Raw genomic sequence first — 16,173 nt, forward strand, 5'->3', positions numbered from 1 at the left:
TTCCCTGGATAAAGCCTAGTGAGCCATCATACAAAGCAATGCAGGCACATTTATATTTCCTCATCAATCCCCTTGTTCTTAAATATCTGATGTTTCTGCCTAGAACCTGTCTTGTTGACAGCTATTGAAAGTACCTTGTGTGCGCACAGGATCTGACATGGGACTTGGGTCACTGAGACCTTGGGGGTTGATGGCTCTGACCATGAATAAGTAGATTGTATTGGGCCGCAGTCCTCTTACAGTATAGAGGGTGGTCTTTACGTGGTTTGCCACGGTCTGCCAGCTGTTGCTCACTGATTGGCTAAAACACGAACAGAAATTGCATTTAAAGAACAGTCATTTGAAGATTGGAAATGGAGTTGGGTATCAATGACAAAGGTTAATGGCTGAAAATTAAACACACACACACACAACACTTGAAGTGTTCAGCCCAATAAATGAAACATTTGGATGATTTCAATTTATTCAACAACAAAGCCGAGCCCACCTAACGAAAGTGCCATGCACAACAAAATTAAACTCAGCCCAGGAGATGTGACAGCCCTTTGCTAATGCACAGCAGCCCACTAAATGAATACCTGTAAAAGGAACAGAGGCCAAGATCACAACATCAAGTTTATACAATAAGTATGGTCCTCGTAAATGTATATATATATACCTTGAAAAGAATTAACCTGCAGAAAGAATAAATGGACTACAGAGTAAATTATGCCAATACATTTTCCTGTTACAAGGTGTGTTTTCTTTTGCATCAATTCCACATGCAATATTATAATAGAGCCTTCTAAAACTACATATCTGTAAAAGAAGAGAGGAAGCAGGTAATGAATATTTTCCCTTGGTTACATTTTTCATAAAATTGTACATTACACAGTATTGTGATTTCTCATCTCAGAATGGTGAAATCTCTCTGAATTTGTGTGTGAGGACCCATTTATAGCCAGCCACAGATGGATGCCATTTTAGAACAGTTTGTCTAAGGTCAAATGCCACTTTTGCTCAGAAGAAGGGGAAAATGTAATTTTCAGGGTGGTCAGTTTATTTTTCTGATACCCTTAACTGTGCACGCGTAAGAATTATGGAAACGTAGTATTTTGAAATTTGAAAATTAAGTACCTAACATTACCTTAAATAATGATTACAGAAGCCTTATAAGAAAGTGATCATTTGTCCTAATGTTTAAAAAAAAACAGTGGTTATCCATTAAAATTTATACTGCCACATAGAAGCACATTTGAAAGGGAATATGAAAGCATAGTTTACCGTTTGTGTAAGCATTTTATCAAATTCTCATAATTTTATACTGATATTTGCTAATTTACATCTAAATCTGTAAATTGGCAACAATTATTTCAGATAACACGTGGAAACATCTTTTTCATTAAGCAACTAGAAGCACATGGAATAAATTTATTAATTATTATTGTTAATTTTCTCTCAGGCATATCTAATATATGTATGTAATATATGGTATAAAAACACTAGGATTATTTTAAGTTCTGCCCTAATTATTAGGAATATAAATGCCAGAGTCCCCTGCTTGTATAAATGTCACATAACTTTAAAAAGTGCCTGTGCCTATGCCTAATTAAATTATTTTCTACCCAGTTCAGATGCCTAAATTCTCACCTTAAATCCCTACAATGGTCTGGGTAAAGAACAGAGCTAAGTGATTATGTTATGGACTGGATCCCCATAGACCTAGGCATGAATAATGCATATTTAAATCTTATAATTAAGTTGTAAACTAAAAAAATTAACTCTGTTCTTGAATAAAGTCAGAAAGAAGAGATCAATTCTTAAAATGCATTGACTGGACATGTCTTTAATAAAACAGCAAGATAGTTCAGGTGACATTTTGGAATAAAGGAGCTAAAGCAAAAACCCAATGGAGAAAGAAGGAATTGTCCCATACCTGAAAGCCTCAATGATATATGCACTTGCTGGAAGGGTTCCAGGGGTACCTGGTTGCCAGGACAAGGTGACACTGTTCTTAGTAACATCAGTGACCTGCGGTTTGGATGGTGGCCCTGGCAGGTCATTTAAATCATAATTTTTACTGATTGTTGCTCCAGATTCTATAGAGGACAGACAGAAAAAACTTCATTCCTGATTGCGTAAGTTGACAATACTGCCTGAAAGAAGGAAGCAGTCTACTAAAAGACTTGACCTAGACAGTGAGAAATTCATCTCCATGAATCAGAAGTATGTAAGTGAATATTTGCTTCTTCTACATGTTAATAAAAGTAAGCTGTGCTTTTACACAGGATCATTAGAATTCCTTACACTTCAGAGGAAATAAAATAACAAGGTTATCAAGGACAAGTGTATTAAATTCCACAAATGTAACGGTATGTGCAAATTCATGCATGAATTAAAAAATGGCATTGAATGTAAAGACTTAAATTTACATTCCGTGAATCAAACACTTTGATCTCCCCTTATTATTTGATATTGAGCTATCACTAAAAGGGGCTCAAGATTTCTCCTAATTCACAAAGTCCTCACCTGTCACATCCAGCACTGCACTCCAGGAAGTCTCTCCACTTGAACTTGTAGCCACACAAGTATAAGTGCCAGTATCAGAAATCTAGTGTGCATAGAAGGGAGACAATTAAATTGTTTCAGTCCATTTGTAGAATAATTACTCAATGACAGCCAGGCAATGTTTAATTTCTTAAAATTAGATGTATCATTTTGTTGTCTAAATTATGCATTAGAGTCAATCATATGTATACATAAAATATTTAAATAAACTCATATAATGTTACTCATAACATTCATCCAAAGGGCTTTTAAAATAATATTTATGCACTTCAATGTTAATTTGTCTGATAAAAAAATTGCCCCTCTCTTTTTCTTCCTCCGTGATAATACTCTTACCTCTTTAACTCCATTTTATGGTGGGGCTCTACTATATCTAAGTTGTTTATGAACGACTCAGAACAGAACTCATTCAGAATCTCACAAAACTCCAGAGAAGCAGTAATGCCAAACTGTTCTGTCTCAAATAAACTATGTTTCAATGAATAAAACGTACCCGAGTAAATAAGCAATAAGACGATAAGGGATCACACTTTCTTTCTTTTGAAAGACATGGAAAAAAGTGAAGAAGAAAAATAACTTTTTTTTCCCCCGAGACAGAGTTTTGCTCTTGTTGCCCAGGCTGAAGTGCAATGGCTCGATCTCAGCTCACTGCAACCTCTGCCTCCTAGGTTCAAGCAATTCTCCTGCCTCAGACTCCTGAGTAGCTGGGATTACAGGCATGTGCCACTATGCCTGACTAACATTGTATTTTTAGTAGAGACAGGGTTTCTCCATGTTGGTCAGGCTGGTCTCGAACTCCTGACCTCAGGTGATCCGCCTGCCTCAGCCTCCCAAAGTGCTGGGATTACAGGTGTGAGCCCCCGTGCCCGGCCAGAAAAAGAAATGTTTTTAAGGTAAATTTCTTCATTTAAAAACTTCAATATTCACTTATATGTAAATTGCAGTAGTGGAACAATGAATAAAGTATCATTAAAAAAAAAGTGGCTATGGAGTGACCGCAATTTCAAGCTGAAACAGAACATAAAAATAGCATAATTCATAACTCTTTTTTTGATCACAATTAAAATTTGCCATTTCATTGATCATTTAAAATGGTTTTGCTATTCACAGAAGAGTGGCAAAAGACTTTCAGAAAAAGTTGATAATATAATCAAGAGCTCTCTTTTACAAATGCAAAACGCAGAAGATTCTATGATGATATTTTGAATAAAGCCCCAAGATCAATAAAAGAGGCAACTCCAAAATTCTGTGTGATCAAGCCTTATGGCTTATACTGCAAACAACATTCATTCTCGTCAATTTAGGGGTAAAGGAAAAGTCACACTGGGAAGAGAAACTGATGACCAAACAAAGTCAGACAAGGCAGAAGATGTAGAATTAATATTCTGTGATGAACATGAGTCTAATTGTTGATGAAATATAGTCGCTCATGGAATATTATATCTGCTGGGTTCAGACTGTAAGTGTGTTGATGAGTCAAGCCTTCTCGACTGATTCTCAGGTAAATCATTAGCGCCTGGATGTTACTGCCATTTCACTATCTTAATTGATTTTAAATGCCATTATGTATTTTAACTTAAGTTTCAAATTGCTCTGGCATGACATTCTTTGCCATATTATCTCTGTACAATTGTCTTCTATTACACAGAGGGATGATGGGGATAGCCATTGTAGAAAGAGCCATTCTTTCAAATGTGGCTGTGCACACATTATAGTCATTAGAAATCTTTGCATTTAAGAAGCATCACTCACAAACTAAATATAATGAGCCGAGGTTGGATTTTAATGGGATGTTCATTTGAATATGGTCTGTGAAAGAGTAAAAGAATTTGCATTTTATTATAGCTGTTGAACTAAAATGTAGCACTTGTTATTACTTGCAAATGCTAAAAGAAAAGTATGTAGGTAACGCTTCTTAACTGCATCTCCTTGTCATTGTGTGGAGATACAAGTATGACATTAGCTGTGGTAGGTATGTTTTAATGAGTGCTGGAATATTCTACTTCTCAAAAGATAAAGATTCAGCTACCAATTAGCTGGCCTAGAAGAACACAGTATTCATCACATTATTTTTTTCATTTGCATTAAGTACTGAAAAGAAAATAGTGAGACACAAAGGAATACAGCCTACAGAAACTCTCTTGACTGTATGAGTGAACTACTGGAAAGCCCACTTTTGTCTCCCTTTAAGAACAGTCATGTTATAGGGAAAGAACAACGTTTTCATTTTTGGGTTCCTCATAAACCTACATATTGTTGCTAAACTCACTCTTGGTATTATCATCATCACCACATTTTATTCCTTTAATTTTGTTCCTTTAATTTTAAATAATGTCTTTTCTGGTCAGGAGTGCTTCTCATCTTTTCCACCCTTGTCCTTTTACCTTTAATAAGTTGCTTTAAAATGAGATTAATGTGCAGGCAAATTCCATCATCTCCTTTTCTCCTTGTGCACTTGGCTGCAGACAAGCCCTCAGGAGCTGGCATCTCAGAGAGACTACTCAGAAGCCTGTCAGAGGGCTCAAAGTTTGTTCGACATCATCAAGCACCCACCTTTAATAGCTTCTTTCAAACACTACTAGAAATCCTGACTACTCAAGCATACCCTTTAATTCAGTGATACAGTGAAAATGCATTAACCCCTATGGCCCAAGTCTGCCTTTAGCCCAGAAATAGAGGTTAAAGTGTTTACACAAAGAGAGTTGGCATTAATTTTTTAATAACTTCCATTTTGTTCAAAGAAGGTTAACAACTAATTTACAATCAATAAAAAGGCAGGCTCAAAATATCTGTATTAATTTACTTTTTTAAACTCAACTTGGCAGCATTTTTTCTACCTAAAGCAATAATTAATGCCTGTATCTCAAAAATTAAAGATAAATATTATATATATAAAGTAAAAACTTATGTGTGCATGTGTGTGCATGTAGCAAAAAATAGTCACTTTCTTTTGTGATATACGTCTGTATGATATAGTGATAATCAGATAAACATATAATTGTAAATATATTCCCATCATAAAAGAACAATATGCCAAATTGTGATCATTTGGAAATAAGCGTAGTTAAAGATTTTTGCCTTTCTTTTTAGCTGCAGAATGGGAAAATTCTAAAATGCTGTTTTATTTTGTTTTTCTTCATCTTGGCTCTGAATTTCTACCTGGACACAAGATTCTACAGATTGCTTCTCCACTGAAGTTTTCTTCATGCACTATTACATCATCTACCTTAGTTCTGGGTCTCATCCCCAATCTTGCAATTAGTAAAATATACTCAACAGCTTTCGCATAGCACTTGCTACATGGCAGGTAGGAGGAAGGGACTTACAATACCTACTTGAATGAGTTGAATGTACTGATAGAGGACAGGTGCCCTCCATGATAACATCCTTCTGGTATTTGTATCTTGTGAAATCCCTCACCTGGAGTGTAGGTGGGACCTGCTGGCTCCCTTCTGGCCAATATAATATTGCAAAAGTGTCAGTATGTCATGTTTGTGATTTGTTACACAGTACTGTAGTGCCCATCTTACTAGGAGACTCTCTTCCTTGCTGACTTGGAGGAAGCAAGTAGTCATATGGGCAAGATCCAGATGGCAAGGGACTAAAGGCAACCTCCTGCCAACAGCCATTGAGAAGGTGAGGTTGTTAGTCCAGTAGCCCCAAGGAACTGAATGCTACCAAGAATAATGTTGATTGGAAGCAAATCCATCCTATGTCAATCTTCAGATGAGACGGCAACTCTAAATGACACCTAACTGGAGCCTTGTAAGACCTAGAAGCAAAAGACGCAGCTAAGTCATGCCTAGGCCCCTAACTCACAGGAACTGTGATGTAATAAATGTGTGTTGCTTTTAGCCACTATATTTTTGCTCATATTGTTCCATAATAATAGATAACTGATACAATATTCAGAAGTGGACATTTTATTTTGAGTTGCTCCTGAAGCAGGACTGACTTGTTAAGTTGCCAGGAATGCTCATTTTTTATCATGTAAACGTCAGTAAAAAACCACCAATGCCTTGTTCTTTCCATGGGTTTAAATCTAAACTACACAACTTAACCTACAATCTAAGGTTTTCCACTAACCAGGCAAACTCGCCTTTTATGTACTCAGTCTCATCTCTGTATTTTTCTTCTACTCAACTCTTTGGCCAAGCCACTTTATCTACATTTCCTTGCAATTTCTTTTGCTAATGAAAGTAAATCAGAAGCGTTTGTTGTTTTTGTCATTTCCGATACCCTACTACTCGTATTAATGTTATGTTTAAGATTTCTAGATTTATTGGCTGTATACATATGGAATGGGATGCAGGAATAAAAGTTTCGAGATTCTGTTATGAATGTGTGAGTAACGGAAAAACTGTGACCTTTCCTCTAATTTCAATTCATCGTTTTTAAAATGAGTAATAACATTAACTGTTTTTAAACGTACAGCAATTATACCGCGATGTAAGATTTTAAGTTCACTACACAGTTTTTCCATAGAGCAGTACTTATGTGTAGATGATAATGCAAGTACAAGTCCAATATTACTTACCCGTAAATTCTTAATCTGCAGTGTGCCTTGCTCTTGAATTGTTGCTCTCGGATCTCTACCCGGAAAAGTAAATCCCTCCTTTAACCAGCTGATTACAGGAAGAGGATCACCAGTGGCTTTACATTTCAGTAACGCTGTACCATCCACTGCCAGCGTTTGGTTGGCTGGGCCTTGTAGAATTATAGGTGGAGGTCTATCTGTCAAAACTGAAGAATAAAGCTCTTTTCAGGGTATTTTAACATCAGTGTAGTCCAGTAGGCTTGACATATTGACACTGAAAGTAAGGTTAAAGCCTCAACACAATATATATTATTTATAACTTATTCTAAGTAATATGTATATTCTTAGTAACGTGTATTCTAAATCTATCATATATCTATCATCTATATGTACATACATATATACTATACTAAGGCCATACTATTTATTGTCAATAACTTCCTCTGTATTACCTATAATTAAAATGGCATTGAGATAAATTCTGACATTTTATAAAGACTTAATTGTATAAAAAGGCTTAGTCATATTAAAATTAAAACTAAAATATGAATAGTTTATGGCAGTCAGTCACCTGTGAAATGTTCATTTTCTCTCATATGCATATTTAAGAAAGTGTGTGAAGCATCATGAGTACAGCCAATTTTCAAATTTTCACTTTTGCATTTATCATCAATATAGTACATAATTTCCCCCTTATAGCACCAGTTATGTGCTGTATTTATATAGGCTAAAATATTTCTGTTGATGTTAAAATATTAGATTATAAATAATTTGCTTCCAAAATTGTGACATTAGCGCATCAAATTATGGTCATATCATTTGGATGATTTGATTTAATTAGTGCTTATAATTGATCAAAGAAAAGTAGTCTAGATTATATTTATCATGTTATGTTCACTTGGATAAATTGTCCATAATTTCTAAATGTTTAGCTTAGTATTGCTTTTTATTTATGAAATACTGTATTTGTAGTAGCATTTCAGTAGTACAATACTAATGTATTGTAGTAGCATTTCAGTGCTTTTAGAAGTATTTAATGATTATTTAAGAAGGACATCAAAATGTACAGTATTATTTACATGGTTAAGAAAAATGTAGAGTTGACCAGAGGTAAGATTTCATTTAGAATTCATTAAAAGATCACCATATAATCAAAGGGATATGTCCAGGTCCAAGGAAGTCTTTCTAAAGAGAAAGTTCTATAAACTTCAGCATAGACAGCATAGACTTTGGTTAATTACCAAAATATGCTTTTTATTGTATATGGTTATATGTAACATATAAAATATATGTAGCATATAAAAGCATATATATGAAAAAGGCTTCCACAAAAAAGAAAAAATGAATGATGGATTCTAATAATTTCTAAGCAACTGTGAAGACAGTGTTTTTTCTCAAAAAACTCAACTTGTATTACAATGTATATAATTGAAAACACTTTGCTTAACGTTCAAATTTCCTTTGCCCACCAGCTTTTATAAATGGCAGCTTAAAATTATGTCTTTCCAATTTACTTGCATCATATTTACTAGAGTTCATAGTTTTGGGGAACAAAACATTGAAGTTAAGCAGCCTTTTCAGAACCTATCATGAGAAAGCCAACCAAATTTAATTGAAGCTAAAATTTATAATACAGGTTTCCTTCATATGAAGACATTGCAGATTCTAGTCAACCTGAACCTACTTTATCATTGATAAAACCTAAGAAAAACAATAAAAACTGTTTATCGTTCACAAACAAAAATTAGAATCATTTATTTCACTTCTTTTTTCATCAAATTCTTACTTTTAATACTAAATAAAACATTTTAAGAAAATATTGAAGTAGAGTATTGTAATAATTCTGGCACATCTGTCAGTAATTAGGCAAATAGAAATTCAAACTAAAAGTTTCATAGGACTTATTTTTGTGGGTCAAAAAGAGAAGGCCAGTGAACAAAACATTATGAGTAATTTTTTAATGCAGTGAGAAAGTGAGTCTGTATTACCAGAGTAAAGCATACTAATTAAATTCTAAATGTTTTTTCAAATTAAATACCTATGCAGAATTCAGGTAACTTCTCATAACCTGCTTTTATTGTCATATCCCTGAAATCATTAGATGCAGCCAAAGGTCATCTAATTAGTTTTTTTTTTTCTTTTTTTTTTACTGCCCAAATGAGTAGCTCATCACCTTTTGAATGAATCTGATCAATAAAGTAATAGAAAATCTCCTGGCCAGGCGTAATTTTCAGTTTCAAGGATGTTATGGGTGAAAGATGAGCACAGTTTTCCATGACACTGAAGTCAAAGGTTAAATGAACATTTAGGGATTCCAGTGATGTGTGAAGAACTCCACGGTTTTCTCTCACTATGCATTATAAATACCCAATAAACCATTCATATAAGATCATGATGGGACATTTATTATCAGTACAAGATATAAATACATCTTATCTCCCCAGTCTTTTTAGTTTCTATTGGCTCTATTCACAGAATGCTGATTACAATTTCCTAATTCTCTGAGAGAAAAAGAGCAAAAGAAAAGAAGAAATAAAGAACAATGCCAGTGAACTAATGTGGAAGTCTTTTAGAGAAATATATTGAAAATCAAGTATATTGAAACATATTAGCTTAATCTATGATCAGTAAAATTGTTGCTCAACATAGCACTATTCAGCATCATTACCAATTTCGTCTTTTATGAATGCTTGAATTATAAATATTTCTAGAAAATGAGTCTAAGCGCAAAAATGTGACAACAGATACACTGCTCTAAATGGAATACAGGCCTATCTCAGGGGTATTGTAGGTTTGGTTCTAGACCACAACAATAAAGCAAATACTGCAATAAGGAAGGCCACACAAATTTTGTTTCCCAGTGCATATAAAAGTTATGTTTATACTATTCTGGAGTCTATTAAGTGTAGAATAATACTATGTCTAAAAAAGCAATGTTCATACCTTAAAAATACTTTATTGCTAAAAAGTGCTAGAGTGGTATCTTTTCGAGCCTAGAGTGGTATCTTTTCGGTGACGGAGGATCTTGCCTCCGTGTTGACGGTTGCTAACTGACCAGGGTGGTGGTTGCTGAAGGTTGGGGTAGCTGTGCCAATTTCTTAAAATAAGACAATAAATCTTACCATATTGATTCACTATCCCTTTCAGGGAAGATTTTTCAGTAGCATGCAATGCTGGGTTATAGCATTTTATCCACAGTAAAATGTCTTTCAAAATTGGAGACAATACTCTCAAACTCTGATGTTGCCTTATCAATTAAGTTTATGTGATACTTTGAAGCCTTTGTTATCACTTCAACAATCTTGAACAGAAGTAGATTCCATCTCAAGTCATCACTTTCTTTGGTCATCCATAAGAAGCAATTCTTCATTTGTTCAATTTGTATCATGTGACTATAGCAATTTAGTCACATCTTTGGGCTCCACTTCTAATTCTAGTTCTTTTGCTATTTGTACCACATGTGCAGTTACTTCCTCTACTGAAGTCTTGAACTCCCTCAAAGTCATCCAACTTTCCAAACTCCTGGTAATGTTGATGTTTTGCCCTCCTCCCATAAATCGTAAATGTTTTTAATGGCATCTATAATGGTATATCCTTTCTAGAAGGTTTTTAATTAACCCTGCCCAGATCCTTCAGTTGAATTACTGCCTATGGCAGCTATAGCCTTGGAAAATATATTTCTTAAATAAGACTTGAAAGTTGAAATTATTCCTCGATCCATGGGCTGCTGAACAGATGTTAACAGGTATAAAAACATTAATCTCTTTGTACATCTCTATCAGAGCTTGGGTGACAAGGTACATCGTAGATGAGAAGTAATATTTTGAAAGGAATAGAATTTTTTTTTTTCTGAAGAGTAGATCTCAACACTGTACTTAAAATATTTCAGTAAACCATGCTGTAAAGACATGAGCTGTCATTCAGGCTTTGTTTTTCCATTTATAGAGCACAGGCAGAGTAGATTTGGAATAATTCTAAGGGTCGTAGAATTTTTGAAATAGTAAATGAGCATCAGTTTCAACCTAAAGTCACCAGCTGCATTAGTTACTTACAAGAGAGTTAGCCTGTCATTTAAAGCCAGGCACTGACTTCTTTTCTTCAGCTATGAAAGTCCTAGGTAACATCTTCTTTCAGTATATGGATGCTTTTCCTACATTGAAAATCTGTTTAGTATAGCCACTTTCATGAATGAACTTCTGGATAACTTGATAAAGCTTCTATATTAGCCCTTGATGCTTTACCTTGCACTTTTCGTTACGAAGATGGCTTTTTTCCTCAAATCTCATCAACCAACCCCTGGTAGCTTCAAATTTTTCTTCTACAGCTTCCTTACCTCTCTCAGCCTTCAAGGAATTGAAAAAAGTTAGGGCCTTGCTCTGGATTAGGCTTTGGCTTAAGGGAATGTTGTGACTCACTGATCTATCCAGACTCTAAAACTTTCTTCGTATCAGCAACAGGCTGTTTGACTTTCTTATCATTTTTTGTGTTCACGGGAGTAGCACTTTTACTTTCCTTCAAAAACTTTTCCTTTGCATGCATAACTTTGCTAACTGTTTAGAACAAGAGGCCCAGCTTTTGGCCTGTCTCAGTTTTTGACATGCCTTCCTCACTAAACTTAAGCCTTTGTAGCTTTTAATTTAAAGTCAGAGACATGTGACTTTTCACTTGAACACATGGAGGCCACTGTAGAGATACTGACTGGCCTAATTCCAATACTGTTGTGTCTCGAGGAATAGGGAGGCTCAGGGAAAAAGAGAACAACAGGGGAATGTGCAGTGGGTAAAGAAACCAGAGCACACACATTTATCAATTAAGTTTACCATCTTATATGGGTGCAGTTTGTGATACCCCCCAAAATTATAGTAATATCAAAGATCACTGATCACAGACCACCATAACAGATGTAATAATAATGGCATTGTTTGAAATATTGTGAGAATTACCAAAATGTGACACAGAGGCACAATGTGAGCACATGATGTTAGTAAAATGGCACCAACAGACTTGCTTGACCCAGGGTTGCCATAAACCTTCCATTTGTAAAAATCATGGTATCTGCAAAGCACAATAAAGGAAGGTATGCCTGTAGTCACTTCTTTCTCTGAACATGACGTACGTTTTCATTCTACCATGGAATTTCAAATGGCTCTACAACTCCCTGAATTATATCAAAATAAATGTGTTCAAAATGAAAATAATGGCTCAGATAGTATTAAATCATTAACCTGTATGAAAAATCAAAACTATGAGTAGAAGCTTAAGGCATCAGCCAATGTGGCAACTTCATATTTAGAGAAAGATTCATTGATAATATGTGTGTACATATTTAGTTCTTATAGTTTCATTTCTTTACTGTCAAAATCAACAACACTATAACTTCCAATCAATGTCTCTGCAAAAGGATCTTGACTTTGTAATTGCTTACTCAAGTAAAAATCAATATAGGAATAAATATTCAAGCCAGTTGTAACAAAATGTTTAGAGCAATCTCAGTTGGCAGAAGATTTAAAATTGGTCATCACTTATTTTTGACCACAGAAAGAAAGCTAGAATAACTACTGTTTTGTAAGATAGCATGAGTTAGTGTAAGGTCTCAAAGGTTTTCCATTTATTGTATCAGACGTAATTCTGAATATCCACCTGTTTTATGAACAATAACAGTCACATCAACTGGCTCTTCTAGTTCATCAACTTTGCTTCCTACAAATATGGTTGGCCTTTTCCATAACAATTTCTTCATTTAGAAACATTTGAGAGTCAATCTTCTATAAAATATTATAAGTAGCTAAATGATAGCCGGTATCTTAAGCATTACATTTGGAGTGTTCTTAGGAATATAGAATAAAACGTAGGCTTTGGCCAGAATATCTTATTTTTCAAGTGTATGTATCCTGGACATTTTTGCTGACAGGTGAAAACATAAGATCTTTTAAATGATTAATAATTATCTTTTACTCTCTTAAAGAAATATGGAGGTACAAAGAATCAAAGACCTTGCCCATCTAAGGAAGAAGTTCTCATCACTGCTATCCTTGAACCTGACTTCTTTCAGTTCCATAGCAGTAAATCTCTGCAGCATCAGCAGGTGCAGCCATTAACGACTCAGTGTCCCTGCAGCCAATGTTTGTCTGTTCTATTTATTCCCATTCCTGACATGTCACTGAATCAGGCCATACCATGAACAGATATTAAAAAATACTGCCTTTCTATTAATTTTAAATGACCTTTTAATCTACATGTAAATTTAAATTATATAACAGCACATCAAATTTCACCAGCAGAGAAAGAAGGGGATCAAGAGAGGCCACGGACCAAAGCACTTGTATCTCAGAAGCCAGCATTCGGGGAGAAAACAAAAATAAAAATCCTCACAAATAAAGGAGAGTAACAAAGAATTTTCAGTTTAAGACATCAAAGAATAGGGATTAAATTCACGCTCAGAGGTTCATGAAATATCTCAAATTTGCTAGCTGTCAATTGTGACAAATATGCTGCTGGGAAAAAATCAGATTACGCAGAGCCCTTCATCCTTTTCAACTTTCACTATGAATGTAGGTGCCTCAGTTAAGATTCAAAGTGCATATGTGCAAATAAAAATAATAATTTTAGCATTCTTCAGCACTTTGAAAGGTAGTTAATTTAACTTAGTGAATGCATAATTAAAATCATAGGAATGTCCTAATGTGATGAGCTAACTAAAATCTCATCTTCGATAATATTAAAGGTGGCATCACCTCCTCCTAGAGTGAAATAAAATTATTAATGTCTAGTAGAACCAATCATGTCAGCCTAAGACTAAGTAAAGATCTACAGATTACATTTCAGTATGCAGTGAGTGTGATAACATTTATTTAAAATAATGCACTATTCTATTTTTAAGAATTAAGTATGGTACTGGTACCACAACACAGACATAGATCAATGGAACAGAACAGAGCCCTCAGAAATAATGCCGCATATCTACAACTATCTGATCTTTGACAAACCTGACCAAAATAAGCAATGGGGAAAGGATTCCCTATTTAATAAATGGTGCTGGGAAAACTGGCTAGCCATATGTAGAAAGCTGAAACTGGATCCCTTCCTTACACCTTATACAAAAATTAATTCAAGATGGATTAAAGACTTACATGTTAGACCTAAAACCATAAAAACCCTAGAAGAAAACCTAGGCAATACCATTTAGGACATAGGCATGGGCAAGGACTTCATGTCTAAAACACCAAAAGCAATGGCAACAAAAGCCAAAGTTGACAAATGGGATCTCATTAAACTAAAGAGCTTCTGCACAGCAAAAGAAACTACCATCAGAGTGAACAGGCAACCTACCAAATGGGAGAAAATTTTTGCAACCTACTCATCTGACAAAGGGCTAATATCCAGAATCTACAATGAACTCAAACAAATTTACAAGAAAAAAACAAACAACCCCATCAAAAAGTAGGTGAGGGACATGAACAGACACTTCTCAAAAGAAGACATTTATGCAGCCAAAAAACACATGAAAAAATGCTCATCATCACTGGCCATCAGAGAAATGCAAATCAAAACCACGATGAGATACCATCTCACACCAGTTAGAATGGCCATCATTAAAGAGTCAGGAAACAAGAGGTGCTGGAGAGGATGTGGAGAAATAGGAACACTTTTACACTGTTGGTGGGACTGTAAACTAGTTCAACCATTGTGGAAGTCAGTGTGGCAATTCCTCAGGGATCTAGAACCAGAAATACCATTTGACCCAGCCATCCCATTACTGGGTATATACCCAAAGGACTATAAATCATGCTGCTATAAAGACACATGCACACGTATGTTTATTGCAGCACTATTCACAATAGCAAAGACTTGGAACCAACCCAAATGTCCAACAACGATAGACTGGATTAAGAAAATGTAGCACATATACACCATGGAATACTATGCAGCCATAAAAAATGATGAGTTCATGTCCTTTGTAGGGACATGGATGAAACTGGAAACCATCATTCTCAGTAAACTATCACAAGGACAAAAAACCAAACACTGCATCTTCTCACTCATAGGTGGGAATTGAACAATGAGAACACATGGACACAGGAAGGGGAACATCACACTCTGGGGACTGTTGTGGGGTGGGGGGTGGGACAGCATTAGGAGATATACCTAATGCTAAATGACGAGTTAATGGGTGCAACACACCAACATGGCACATGGATACATATGTAACAAACCTGCACATTGTGCACATGTACCCTAAAACTTAAAGTATAATAATAATAAATAAATAAAACAAAAAAAAGAATTAAGTAAATTATCTCTGAAGTTCTTCTTTGGGGAAAATAAGTGGTATTCAATCAGGGAGAATTAGAAACTACCAAAAGAATGTGACCTGGATTCAACCTTAAAAGATAAGCATACATAGAAATGATTTAACAGATCAGCAAACTCCACATGGTTAACGTGTATCTAGAAATAAAAATCAATGTTTTCATAAGACAAATCTAGTAAAGATATCGCACCATCAGTAACCTCCAGCTGAGCTTTTGCTAAAATGCTTCCTGCCACAGTTAAAGCCTGGCAGATGTAGTAACCCGCATCGGAACGTTGAATGTTGGTGATCGTGAGGTCTCCAGTTGGTGACACTGAGCATCTACTGTTGGGCTGCTGGGGTTGGTTTGGGAAAAGCAGGTTCTGTGGAAGCAAGCACAATCTCGTCAATATTCATTTTCCACTTAAAAACTTGTGTGAATAAAAGCTACTACAATTAAGGAATATAGTGAGAAAAAGAAAATACATAGATTAAAATATATATGGTTCAGAAATGTTTACATGCCACACAGTGGGTTTCACTGATAAAGGTTTTCCAAATCATGGTAAAATAATATCCTCTAAGAAGTCAATATTTTCTAGTTGAAAGAACAATCATCTGTGTTTTTAAAGAATGAGGATCTTTATCACATCCTGATTTTCTGCTAGTTACTTAATATCTTTGAAGCTTGTTTCTTCATCTGGAAAACGGGCAAAACACTTCTTATCTGACTCAACTACTAAGGTCTCATGAAGATCTGGCCATAACATTGACTGTGTATGGGTTGCATAAACTGCAC

The 16,173-nt window shown here is 35.1% G+C and overlaps 1 protein-coding gene across 19 annotated transcripts in view; it reads right to left on the reverse strand.

The window, feature by feature from the left end:
* The window catches only part of ROBO2 (roundabout guidance receptor 2), a 1,378,235-nt gene that overhangs the window by 84,985 nt on the left and 1,277,077 nt on the right, over positions 1-16,173 (reverse strand). For all 19 annotated transcript variants that reach the window (XM_063630541.1, XM_063630549.1, XM_063630540.1 and 16 more), the window contains 5 exons: positions 15,586-15,757; positions 7,085-7,290; positions 2,509-2,590; positions 1,916-2,078; positions 135-301 (listed from right to left, as the gene is read on the reverse strand). In XM_063630541.1, the coding sequence (XP_063486611.1) occupies positions 135-301; positions 1,916-2,078; positions 2,509-2,590; positions 7,085-7,290; positions 15,586-15,757 (790 nt within the window). The remainder of the gene's footprint in view (positions 1-134; positions 302-1,915; positions 2,079-2,508; positions 2,591-7,084; positions 7,291-15,585; positions 15,758-16,173) is intronic.

Source organism: Symphalangus syndactylus, chromosome 21, assembly GCF_028878055.3.
Source record: "Symphalangus syndactylus isolate Jambi chromosome 21, NHGRI_mSymSyn1-v2.1_pri, whole genome shotgun sequence".
Classification (NCBI taxonomy): domain Eukaryota; kingdom Metazoa; phylum Chordata; class Mammalia; order Primates; family Hylobatidae; genus Symphalangus; species Symphalangus syndactylus.